This window comes from Ambystoma mexicanum, chromosome 11 (genome assembly GCF_040938575.1).
Source record: "Ambystoma mexicanum isolate Mex_15411 chromosome 11, UKY_AmexF1_1, whole genome shotgun sequence".
NCBI lineage: Eukaryota > Metazoa > Chordata > Amphibia > Caudata > Ambystomatidae > Ambystoma > Ambystoma mexicanum.
The window spans coordinates 1,020,555,673-1,020,568,209 of record NC_090934.1 but is presented as its reverse complement, the minus strand read 5'-3'; the positions used below and the strand labels follow the sequence as shown (position 1 = coordinate 1,020,568,209).

The 12,537-nt window shown below is 44.6% G+C and overlaps 1 protein-coding gene across 3 annotated transcripts in view; it reads right to left on the bottom strand.

The window, feature by feature from the left end:
* Nucleotides 1–12,537, bottom strand: part of SLC24A1 (solute carrier family 24 member 1) — a 334,300-nt gene that overhangs the window by 44,942 nt on the left and 276,821 nt on the right. For all 3 annotated transcript variants that reach the window (XM_069624244.1, XM_069624246.1, XM_069624245.1), the window contains one exon: nucleotides 6,615–6,781. In XM_069624244.1, the coding sequence (XP_069480345.1) occupies nucleotides 6,615–6,781 (167 nt within the window). The remainder of the gene's footprint in view (nucleotides 1–6,614; nucleotides 6,782–12,537) is intronic.

Below are 12,537 nucleotides of genomic sequence, written 5' to 3'. Positions count from 1 at the left end.
GTGAGGTATCCGTAATAAGCAAAGGCCTAGCAATATAGCATCTAACAAATGTTTTGATCTATAAAGTGCAGTATGCGAAGTGCAAAATAAAGGAATGGCATATGTTGCATGATAAATGCATATGGTTCTTGGAATATCGAGTTATAAAGTGCGATGTGTCGAGTGCAGGTTGATAACCAGGTTAACACCTCTCCCGCTATAAGGCTCAGTAGTACCATTTTTAAAATCACGGCCATAAACTACCAAACCTAGTGTAAAAATGGACTAGCAGCATAGTACATTGCAATGCAGTGTATTGTCGGGTATGATGGTTAACATATACCTCAAACATTGTGCAGAGAGTCACTGGCAATAAACCCTTGAAGGTGTTAGTGCCCTACTAGCACCAGACAGATACTCCCGAGTGGGTTCTCTAGCCGTCTCAGTATATAAAGTGCACTGTGCTAATACAAAGACATTGCATGCCTTGGATATTATACAGTGTATCAATGCCAGTAATCCATTGCGGCTGCCAGTGTCCACTGTGTTCCTGAAAGTGCAGTGTTCTAGGAGGACTGGTAATAGGGTTCTTACACTGAAATTGATCTTCCCTAGTGGGCTTTTTTATCTTCTTGGTATATAAAGTGCATATGCTAATCCAGGCTCCTCACATATCTCGTACTAGGTACATTATGCAATGGGTATGGCGAGCATTGTATAGATGGTCACTGGCAAGTTAACCCCTGCGGGTGCCAGTGCCTTCCTATGCTCTTAAAGTGCAATGTGCTATGTAAACTCCTGGTGATATAGCCATGGATGTAGTTTACCAACTGTAAGGTTATCAACTGCACCACGGGCGGAGCTGTGTACGATGTGTACAATATATTCACCAGACATTGTGCAAATAAACAAAGTGCCATATGTTGTTTAGGCTGAGAAAGAGGGTCAGGTGATACTGGGAGTGCTGAACTAGACTCAAAAAGGTCTTGGATGATCTTGTCATGCTACATATTGCAAAACCTGATTAATGTACATCTGCTACTATATTCACGCTTTGCATACTCTTCATGTCACATGCCATCAGGTTTTGCACCAGATCCTCTTACATTAAAAAGAATATATAAACAACAGTGTAAGAATATACAGAATGAAAAATAGAAGCATTAAAAACATCAGTGAGAATTCCAAATACATTCAAACCCACAAATTATCAATATTAGTACACACTCCAGGAGTAAATAATCCTGGGGTTTCTCAAACAATTCAACTTGTTCGTTTATCAGAGTCCCCTTGATATTGTAGCTCTTACATTTGGCTCTGACTATTTAGTTACCCAGGAAGGTATAGAGTTCCTAATCTCGATTATGCCCTGGTGGAAATTTGGTATTGTATTCCACTATATAGCGAGATTCCATTTGTCTGAGCCTGGTTAGTCTGTCGCCTCCTCTAGGATGTACGGCAACAGTTTTAAGCGCAAAATATTCAAAAGAGGAGATGTTGCCCTGGTGTTTATCTTCAAAGTGCTAAGCAAGGGGGTAGGCCATGTCCTGATTTTTGATTGCTCGCAGATGTTGTAGAATGCACAACCTTACCTCCAATTTGGTATTGCCTATATACCACAGGTTGCATTCACAAAAGATGATGTAAATTACAAAAGATTACAACCTCTTTCCTAGTTCGTGGATGTACTTTCAACCCAAAACGACATGCTTTACACTTTGCACAGGTGGAAAAACCAGGCATTCGATTGGGGGGGGCAACTGACTGCAGTCTGGGCATTAGTAGGTTGAAACATGCTTGGTGACCATCTTGTTTGTATAGAGGAAGGTTTCCTATATGTGATTGTGGCATTTGCTTGGAGAAGATGACTGTATCTGTATCTCTCTTTAGTAAGTGCCAGTGTTTGCCCAAAATGTGCTTTGTTCCTTTTGCACCTAAGTTGTATGTAGTGATGAATCTGATGATATTATCACCTTTATCTTGCGAATATCTCAGTCGGGTCTGTTCTTTGGCAAGTATATCTTCCCTGGTTTTACTGCTACTTCGGTCATATGCTTTGTTGATGGTGCATTTTCGGTATCCTCTGGCCAGGAATCTTGCTGCAGCTTTTTTTGGCATTACTTTCCGAGATCACCTTTTCGCTGCAATTCCTCTTGATTCAAAGGAAATCGCCGAAACGGAATGCTATTCTTAAGGCAGGTGGGATGTGCATTTGTATCATGTAAGACAGCATTTGTACATGTGTGTTTCTGATATAGTTCCGTAGTGATAGTGTCCTTCACTATTTTCACTTTAATGTCTAAATAGACCACTTCGGATCTATCATGATGTTCGGTGAACTTTAGATTCAAATGTTCCTGGTTTAGTATATCGAAAAAGTCATCCATTCTGCCTCCGTACCATTCCATATAAAAAAAAGGTCATTGATGTACCTTTGCCATAGAATGACCTTATCGGTATACCTCTTTTTTCTTCATTGGAAAATAGACTTTCTTCCCATTGTGTATATATATATATATATATATATATATAGAAACGTCTTGCTATCAGACACGTTTCATACTACTTTACCTGCTTGGTATTCTTTTCAAGCATGTGAAGGATCCAATGCTGGAGAAATCTCAGTTACTTGCCTGTAACTGTATTTCTCCAGCATTGGTATATTTCATGGATTCACATGTGTCCGCCCTACTCCCCTGGGGAGAGGCTGCTCCCTTCTCCAGTCGGTTATCAACTGTCAGCCTTCACAGTTCAAAATCTGAAGATGGCTGACTGAGATGGAGTTTATCCCCTGCCTCCTCATTGGTTAGGGTCTAAAAGGACCAATGGAGGTGGAGGGACTAAACAAGTGAGAGGATACACAGGCCAGGCCCTATGGCGCGGGTGTGTAGCATTTCCCTATGAGAACGTTTTTAATACAGTGTATGATTATTTAAATTACCCGGGATTCCCGTCTGACGAATGGGGATATTGAAGCATGTGAATATATGAAAGATACCAATGCTGGCGAAATACAGTTACAGGTAAGTTACTACGACTTCCTTCATTTTCTTAAGGCTCCATCAGGGTTCTGTTACTATGAAAAGACATTTATTTGGGTTTAGGACTTCACACAACTTTAGTGCCCAAAGCTTCACACAAGGTTTGTTTGGGGCCCATCAATGTTGCTTTTTAATTTTGGGATCTGTTTACTGTATTGTGATCATATTATGCTGATGATGTCCAGTACCACATGATCAAAAGGCAAAAAGCGTGTAGACATTTTCTCGTTGATAGCTTCTTTGCATTTGTAAGTTTGACAAGCAAAGTTAACAACCTGGATAATGGCTCTAGTACAGAATTTGAAACAGTTGTGTGGATATAATTTGTGCGTAACAGTATATTGAAGGAAGCCACCACACTAAATAATACCAAAGAACATTGTGTTTTGAATTGTTTTTTGTAAATAGCAGGTCTTTTTTTTAACTAAAACAGTCTAAATTCAAAATGTTACCTTTTTTTGCTTTTTTAAAATAAATAATCCTTTCGTTAAAAGTGATTTAATCTCTGCCTGTCTACATAGCCTGCATTGGCAATAATGTATTTACAAGAGTAAAATAGCCCCCGAGGCATGCTTAGCTTTGCATCTTGTAAACAACACCACAAGCTTTGTGGCAGAGTGATAACTGAATTCTTGAAATTATTTCAATTAACTGATTTGATACGCATACACGCTCAGGTAAGAGAAAACCATTTGAGGTTGTATGCATTACTTGTGTTGTAATTTAAAACTAAATGTTAACATTAATGAACTTTGAGACTTATATGTAAGCAAAATGTACATTTTTATTACAGTATTTTTGCAGGTAAGAAATACAGTCTGGCATAATTCGTTTTTCAGAGCTGTTTTCAGTAAATTATTTTCATTTTTTAAAAAAATTATTTGCAGTTGATATTTTTATGCCCCGAAGAAGACGAGGCTGGTATTCAATTATATCCAGTTATTCATCAAAACCAATATGGTGGTACTTGTGTGAAATAATCACGACACAAATTGTTGGGTAGTTATCTCCATAATTGTTTTCCAAGGAGAAAGGTTGTGTGACTACACTAGTAGGCATATGGGGGGAATCATTGTATTTTTGGAGACAATTGAATGTCTGATGTTGCCTAATGGGGCACTTCTGTGCTACTATTTTTCTATCTGAGATAATTAAGTGTCTTGTTTGTATCAGTTACTGGGCTTATTTTTGTAAGATATTTCTGTAACTATTTTGTGGATGATGTTGAATAAATGTAATTGTGTCTGCACTTGAATTTGTTTTGCACTTTCACCTTTATTATCATTTATTGCTATATTTTATAATAGTTGATAGGATATTGATTACTAAATGTTATCAATTGTATATTTACTTTTTCCTAAAAAATGAAATGTTATAAAGTGTATGCGATGTATATATTTTTTCTTTTACGATTGTAAAATATTTTTGAATTGTATTGTTCTGTTACATGTGTATTGGAGATGGGTTCACTATGTTGATTGATGTAATAAATTGAGGCAAATTAAATTGGACACAGGTTGATGCTTGCTTTAGAAGATGGATTCATTGAAATTGTTTCAAGAGTTCAATTATCGCTCTGCCACGAAGCTTGTGTTGTTGTTTAATGTAATTTATAATGAGTCCTAGTGGCATTATAGCGATACGCCTCATCTATGTAGTGTAAGGAAGGCATGGTATCAAACAGTGAAGACAGGCACAAGTGATCACAGTTCAAGGGAGTTTATTTTACTTCAAATAGGTTTGTTCAACGCCTATCTACACAACATCTAAGCATGGGAGCGAGCTACGATCATCAAATAATAAATAACGCAGTCATAGTGGAGTCTCTGCCAAAATCAAAAAAGGGCCTATACTAATAAACCTATTGCCAATCCTTACTTCAATATAAAAGTGGTGTGGGATAACAATGTCTGCAAAAGAAAACTGTTCAAGAAAGAATATGTCAGGATGGTTGATAAGTTGGCTTCCCTTCCTCACGGTTTCAGCACGGGGCAAGACGCCACATGCAAGCTTCACGCACACTCTGGCTTCTTGGCCACGAGGTAACAGTTCACAATGTAGGTATCAGGGCCTTCGACCTAAGTCTCTCTCCCAATGACAGTCTCTTATTGCAGAGTGCCTGATGTAACAAACAAAAGACAAACGTTCCTTTTCTCCAGGATGAAAAGTTCACAATACTTCTCCCTCATTCGGGCTCAGACCACTGGGTTCCCCTCATTCAGGCTCAGACCCCTTTGCCACAATGTTCACTATCGGTCTTCCTTGTTCGAGCTCAGACCCCGGGTCCCCCTCATTCGGGCTCAGAAGCTCTTGATATCAGAATTGAAGACTTTTGATTGTGCAATGGGTTTTGCTTAAACCGTTGCAGGACCACTTCGATTCACTTCACACAATTATTCTCATCAATCTTCTACTTTTGTTTCTCTTGGCAGAATAACTTAGAGTCTTTTGATTGAACACATTCACGGTGCCAGACCACTCTGTCAATGGTATTGTATCTTTCATTCTCAAGATCAAACATTCATCAGCACTTTAGCTTTACTCTCGTCTTTCATCACACGCGTTTAACAATGTTCAAGCACTCGTTATACAATGTTACCGCTTGCAACCTTGACTTCAACACAGGCTGGTCTGGCATTGGTCTCCCCAACTCACTGGCTGTCTTGATTTCTCTGTCACCTCTTTGTTTGTGCAGCCAAGGACAATACCAAAGTGTCTGCTGCTCTTCCCTGCCATCGTCCGTTACGCAGGAGGGCCCTTGGTATCTCCGACACACAATGCAGGATTCTTCAGTCTGGTTTCCCAGCCTTATGCTTTCTGCCTTGAAGGATTCTTGAAAGTAACGGAGTCTTGCCGAAAAGGTCAAGGGTGCTTACCTTCTTACGAATCCTCCTGGGTTTGCCGTCTTTCTCCTCTCATTTAGCTGCCGACTCGACACTGCTGCACCTTCATGTGCTTTGCCTCGCTCAGAGTGTGCTCTTGTGTTTCGCCTTTTATCCGTGTGGGGAAATTTAATGCCAGTCAGATGTGAGTGATTGTTAGTAATTGTCTGACCTTGCCTGACCATAATAGTGGCACATGTCAGGTACACAGCTCGGGTGTGAGTCTGTTTTTTCCCAAAGCGGGCTGTCCGTGTGAAAGTGTTCATGCAGGAAAAGGGGGGATGGGTAGAGTTTCCATGTATCCTACCTGGTAGGATGGGGTAAAGATGTTATCGGGCAGAAATGGATACCACGTCTCACCATCAGATGTCCCACTCCCCGAAGACCCCTAACCTAGGTGATCCTCCTGCACTGGTCCACACCCAGAGTCTTAATCCAAAGGCAATGGCCGTGCCCTAGCCACCTGAGAGAGAGATGCCCGTGTTTAGCAGGTCAGACACCATCTGGTTTCTCACAGTAGGAAAACATATACATGGGGCAGACTTTCAAGGGCTATCAGACACAAACAAAATCAGATACATGTATATCTGAACACAGACACTGACCCTGCATCAGAGAAATATATTTGTTTACACATTCAGTTACAAATGCATGGTGATGTGGGCGACATCTTATGAAACTTCATTTTGCATTCAGTGAGAGCTCTACTCACCCCACTGTGATATCAAAGATGTTGCTGCCCACGGAGCTGGAGACGGCCATGTCACCCAGGCCCTTGCGGGCAACGATCACACTGGTAATTAGGTCAGGTATGGAGGTGCCAGCTGCAAGAATGGTTAAACCCATAATCTCTTCCGAAATTCCTATTGTTTCACCTACCTAAAACCAACAGCAAAAAAAGATAGAGATAAACATGGAGAATGTACTACAATGTTACATAATCCCTCATACAGAAGAAAAATTAAACACCAATGAACTATAATCAAGCTATTCTCAAGGGCAACTTAGGGAAGAGGGGTTATATCGGCATCAACATCTTTTCTCAGGTAAGTGTAGGTGTCTGACAAGCAGGTTTTCACTTGCCTTGCTTCCACCATTAAGAAAAACATCACTACATTGGCCCCACCTCCCTGACTGCTCTGTGTAACAGTCTGTGTACCTCAGGTATCTTTCCTTTTGACTTAAGAAAAATCTTGCATGCTTCCACTTGCTAGAAAAATCTCTGATGGTCTTGCAAACCCAGCTAACATCGCCCAAATGCCATCATCCCTGTCATTACTAAAATACAGCAGAAGATGGCCATATCGCCGCTGCACAGCTTCAGTGAAACAAATGGCCTATTTCATGGCCAAGGGTTTAGGCCCTCCAGGGGAATGGAGCAAGCCCTCCTCTACATGAGGGATAAGCTCTTGCAGTCCCTGGTCAAAAATGTCCCTGCTATTCTGATACTATTTGACCTCTTTTCTGCCTTTGACACTGCCAACCATGCCATCCTGCTCAAATGTTTTGGTACCTTCTTCAGCATCAAATACAAGGTGCTCAGATCAATCTCGTCCTTTCTGCTTAGCAGAGTGACTTAGGTCAGGTATGGATCTTTCCCAGCTCCCTCCACTATCTTTAACTGTGGAATGCCTAAAGGTTCTATTTTCTCACCTTGGCTTTTGAACACCGACCTGCCTCCATTAGAGGACTTCATTTCGCTGTTCTCTTGAAACTTTCAATTCTCTACTAATGACAATCAAATTGCTTTTCGGTTGGAAGTATGCCTTCCTTAGCCACTCACCTTATCTCCTATTGGTTCTCCCAGGTCCAGGATAGCTCATTTTAGAGAAAAACATATTGCCCAGAGCGGACCGCTTATGTTTCCACTTACATGCCAGCAGGTCCCCTGTGCGCAATTTTCATCATTTGCACCTCAGAGTGCAAATGAAAAGTGTGAATGAGGTGGCGGAAGCCGCTTTACACTCATCTATTTTCGCTCCGCAGTGCAAATACATGCATGGTAGGCGGCTTGACAATGATTATCTATGGAAACTGCCTGCTTTTTGCTGGAACAAACAGCAGTCGGTTTCCATGGGAAATGATTGGTTTCACACCAGCATTAAAATCGCATGCTGGCACAAAACCAATTTGTTTTTGAAGGTGGAGAGCAAACGGGAGGTGGAAAACGTGACTCCTGTTCTGCCCCTGCGCTCCACCTTCAAAAACAATGAACATCCCCAGGAGAGTGAATAGAGGCGTTGAGACAGGCGTAACACCATTATGCTGTCTTTAGCACCCCCATTTGTGCTATGGGGACTTGGAAAATAAGCTCCTATGTATCATAATGCAGCAAGAAAGAGATCATTAATTCATCAATTTCTACTGTTTTCCTGACCCCCTTCTAATGACCATCCCTCCTCTTTGATACCAGCAGCCAGAAACATGGGCTTCATATTTGAGTTTTCCCTCACCTTCTCCCCCCAGGTCCTGGAAGACATCTCGTTTTCTGCTGTACTTTCTTAGGCACGTTCTACCTGTTCTCATTTTTTCCCAGGGCTATCTAAGTTTACTCTGCACCTTCTGCAGGTCATCCAGACAAAAAAGAGCAAGATTTATGCTGTGACTCGGACCTAAGACCTACATATCTCCGGCCCTGAAATATCTTCACTGCCCCGCCTCCCACACCCCGGCGTACAATGCCGTCTTGCCTTAGCTGCCCTGCATTTGCTGTATTGGAATTGCTTCCCACCTTGTCGTGCTATCTTCCCAGAGAGTGCTGCAGACCCCCTAGTGTCATATTTGTCTATGTGGTCCCCGTTTGTGGTTGCTCAGTGTTTCGCCGGTACTTTGCGGGGGCTTGTGCTTTGTGTGGGGGCAGTGTTCCCAGCCCTGCAAGTTCAGTCTTATCTGCTTATTACCTCCTCATCCAGGCCCAAATTACAGCCCGCAGGTTAAACGCCTCTCTGGTGTAGATACTGTAGCCACCGTTTTCAGGTTCCAGCACCAGATGGGCTTATTTTTCAGTTCCTGTGCCCTCTATTCCCCCTATCGCGTCTGGACTGTGCTACTTCCACTGCGCACAATCCCAGCTTCGGACTTGCCTCCAGTTACACTAGTCGTGTTGTCCATGGACCATTCAGCCGACGCAGGTCTTGTTTCATTGGGACTCCATTTGCATTATTCCACTTAGTTTGTGTCTTGTGCAATCTATTCTTTATGGCCCCTTCTCTTAACCTCCCTCTCGAGACAGGTGCTCGACTGACTCAGTGCTCTCTATGGGACTGAACCTGGAGGCAACGGGCAACCTTCCATCCCCTCCCCCACAGGTTTGTCCTTGCCTTGGGCTGTTTAAGAAAGAGTCTGGGTAAGTGTTTGTTCTGCCAGCCGCTTCAGTTATGCCTGACCACTTGGCAGCTGCCTCGTGGCACCGCCGAACTTCCACTGAGTGATGCTTGGCAATTCCTGTGTCTCCGAGGTACACGCAGCGCATCTGTGCTGCAGCAGCAGTGGCTGTTTAAAAAAAGGCTTGTGCTGCTGTTTCTGGTGTGAATTACGAACCTGAGTCATCTGCGCTGTGTTCTACTTGGGTATCGCATTGCGGTCTGCTTCGTTTGATTTCAGTTCTTAGTCACTTTGATGTGGTGCGATAGCCGCTCTATCCCGTGCATTAGTCACTGACCGCAGCTGGGTGCACTCTGCGGTCTCGCCTGTCCGCCTTTGTCCTTCCGTATCGTGACGTGTTATCATTAAGCTGCAATTTCCACCAAGGCACCTATAACGGGTGCCTGTTGGTTCCCGATCTTGCACACCGTGCCGCTGGGGCGGGGGTGGTTAGAGGGGGGAAATCCCACCCTGGTGTTCAGAGGCTGACCGGCCCCCGCAGGGGGCGCTAGAGGGACAGCCTACATAGCGGGCTGCCCTTTGTGGCCACCCCCTTCCGTCGCTGGTCAGGCCTCTCTCCTCTTCCTCTCCTCCTCTGAAGGGGAAGAGGCGTTCCCAGGGGGACCTGGCTTCCGGTCAGGTCCCCCTGCGGACACTTATAAGGGCGGGAGCTGCTGGCCATCAGTCTCTTTGCCCAGCAGCTCCCGCCCAGTGTGAATTTGCCCAGCAGCTCCCGCGTGAATCCTGAAGCATCGATCGGTTGTTGCAGCAGTTGTGGTAAGTATCGGGGGGAGGGGAGAAGGGTCTGCTCGCTGGCCGCCGCGCCAGCTTGAGCGGACCCGAGGATTACAAAAATTATTAACTGTGCGAAACCTGACCGCGTTGGCAGAACGTGCCGAACGGGGGGAAGTCCGGATGCATGGGTCGGCGCCATCGCATTATGCGTATGTAACTTACAGAGCCCTGGTTATTGAAAAATGAATGAATATTCATATATGAGTCGCTAGGTGAGATTATGGCGTGCCGCATGTATGTCCCAGGGCCGTCGTGTCGCAGGGGTTTAATAAGTAAGGTTTACTGCATGCTCTAGTTAGTACAGACAACAATGGCCCAACCGATAAGTGCGGGGCCTTGACATGCTGGAGACCGGGGTTCGAATCTAAGGTGATTTGTGGTTTAAATGTGCAATTTTTATTATGGGCGCCGTGCGTGTGTACTAAGAAGTTGTTTTGACATGCTTATATGGGGTGCCTCAAGTACCCACAGAGGGATTGTTTGTGGCGTGTGCGTTTTTTAATCGTGTTATGGCCACCGTGCCGCAGTTGTTTGTAGCGGGTGCGGTTTTTAATTTTTTATGGCCGCCGTGCCGCGGTTATGTGCATCGGGTAGTCAAAGCCCGGAGTCATAGGCTAATTGCATGTTTTGTTGCTATTTGGTATCGGCCGAGCGCAATCACTAGTGACTCAAGTGGTAAGTGCTTGGTCTTTGAACGCTGGTGACCTAAGTTCTAATGCATGGTCCGGGAATGTTGTTGAACGGCTGGGATTTGGATACTAGGGCCGCCGTGCCGCATGCTTGTATAAGGGCCGCCGTGCCTCATGTATTGCAAAAGAGGGGTTTCGGCAGGCGCATCTTTATATGGTGTGCCTCAAGTACCCACAGATGGGAGTTTATGCCGTGTTCTGTTTATATTAGGGCCGCCGTGCTTCGGTTACGGCCTCGGGTAAAGTAGAATTATCTATGCTGATCTGTCTTTATTATCCTGGCGGCAATTGCCGTTAACACAGTCACCAGTGGCTCAAGTGGTAAGCGCTTGGTCTTTAATGATGGAAACATGAGTTAAAATGCGAAAGTTCGATTAACGAGCAACATTGCAGCTCCGAGATAGCGCCTTCATTGCTGCACCAGCTTGTAATCGGCAGGACGCAGGTTCGAGTCCCCAATGGGGATGAAATACAAAAGAAGTATTTTACACGCCCCCGCATCCCGTCACATAATGGGGAATAATTTAAAGGTGCCCAGATACCGCACGTTTTTTTTAGCGGGGATTGATGCACAATCAGCCGGTCAGATGGCACAGCGAGGGGAGCGCCCGCGGTTCAGGGCCTGCCGACGCAGGGCCAAGTTCCCCCCTCATCTTTCCGAGCCGAGAAATGAGCACCGCACACCGTGCATGATAAGCTGCAGCGCTTGGTACCTGAGGGTTTATAGCGCTATATCAGTGCCAAATTATCAAACGGTAGGGTTTATAGCTGCAGGACATTCTGGCACAACGGTGGCGTGCATGAACCCAGATCGGAAGGCTGCGTGTTAGTCACATCTGGGTCAAATGGACAGAGGTTAGCACATCCAGCAGTGGCGCAACTGGTACGTGATTGCTCTCGGAAAGCTGGGGGACCGGAGTTCTAACCCAACGTCCGGAACCTCCTGTGCATGTTTGCTTTTCTCTAAAATGTAATTTTTATGGCAAACGATGCGGCGAGGTCGCCTGGTCGGGTCTTTAATAGGCTGAGGAAAGTAGTTGGAGGGGAATCCGTGGTATAGATTAGGGCCGCCATGCCCCACAATGCGGAACACGTTAACACAGCTGCTCCAAGAAAGGGAAGCAGGGTTGTTTCTCAAGTTTCTTCTTTTGGGCCTTAACTGGTCAAGTGGCACAGCGAGTAGAGCACTCGCTTTGACATCCCTGCAGAGCCTGCAAACGCAGGTTCTAATCCCGGCAGGGCCGAATCTCAGCCTTTCACCCTTCCGAGGTCGATAAATGAGCACCACACACCGTGGGTAACAGCAGGCAGCGCTCAGACACCGGAGGGTTTGTAGCGCTTTATAAAAGCAAAATTATTATGGTGGAATAATTTAACAGGATAAAGCCTCTCAGGGGTGTTTTCATGTTTATTCTGTTTTGCCCATTATGTTGAACTTCATGCTTTATTTTGAATACAGGTCGGGCAAAGAAGCTGCAGATAAGAGTGATCTAACCCCCCCCCCCTTTTTTTCCAAAAGACAGAAGAGTGGTAAGGTACAGGGCATGTAATACTGTTTTTTCATCAAGTTGGCGACAGGGGGCTAGTCAAGGCACTTCTTGGGCCCAGCACCGTTTAATACACTAAAGAGGGTATTGATTGAACTCTTTCCCATTTCCAGTATAGGATGTCGTCTGTGGAGGTTTCTCAGGACCTGTTCCACTCAATTGAAGAAGTGCCCAACACCCCGGGTTCAAGTGAGGAAGAGGACGAAGGGGCCATATGGGCGTTATTCCAAGAAAGGATGCG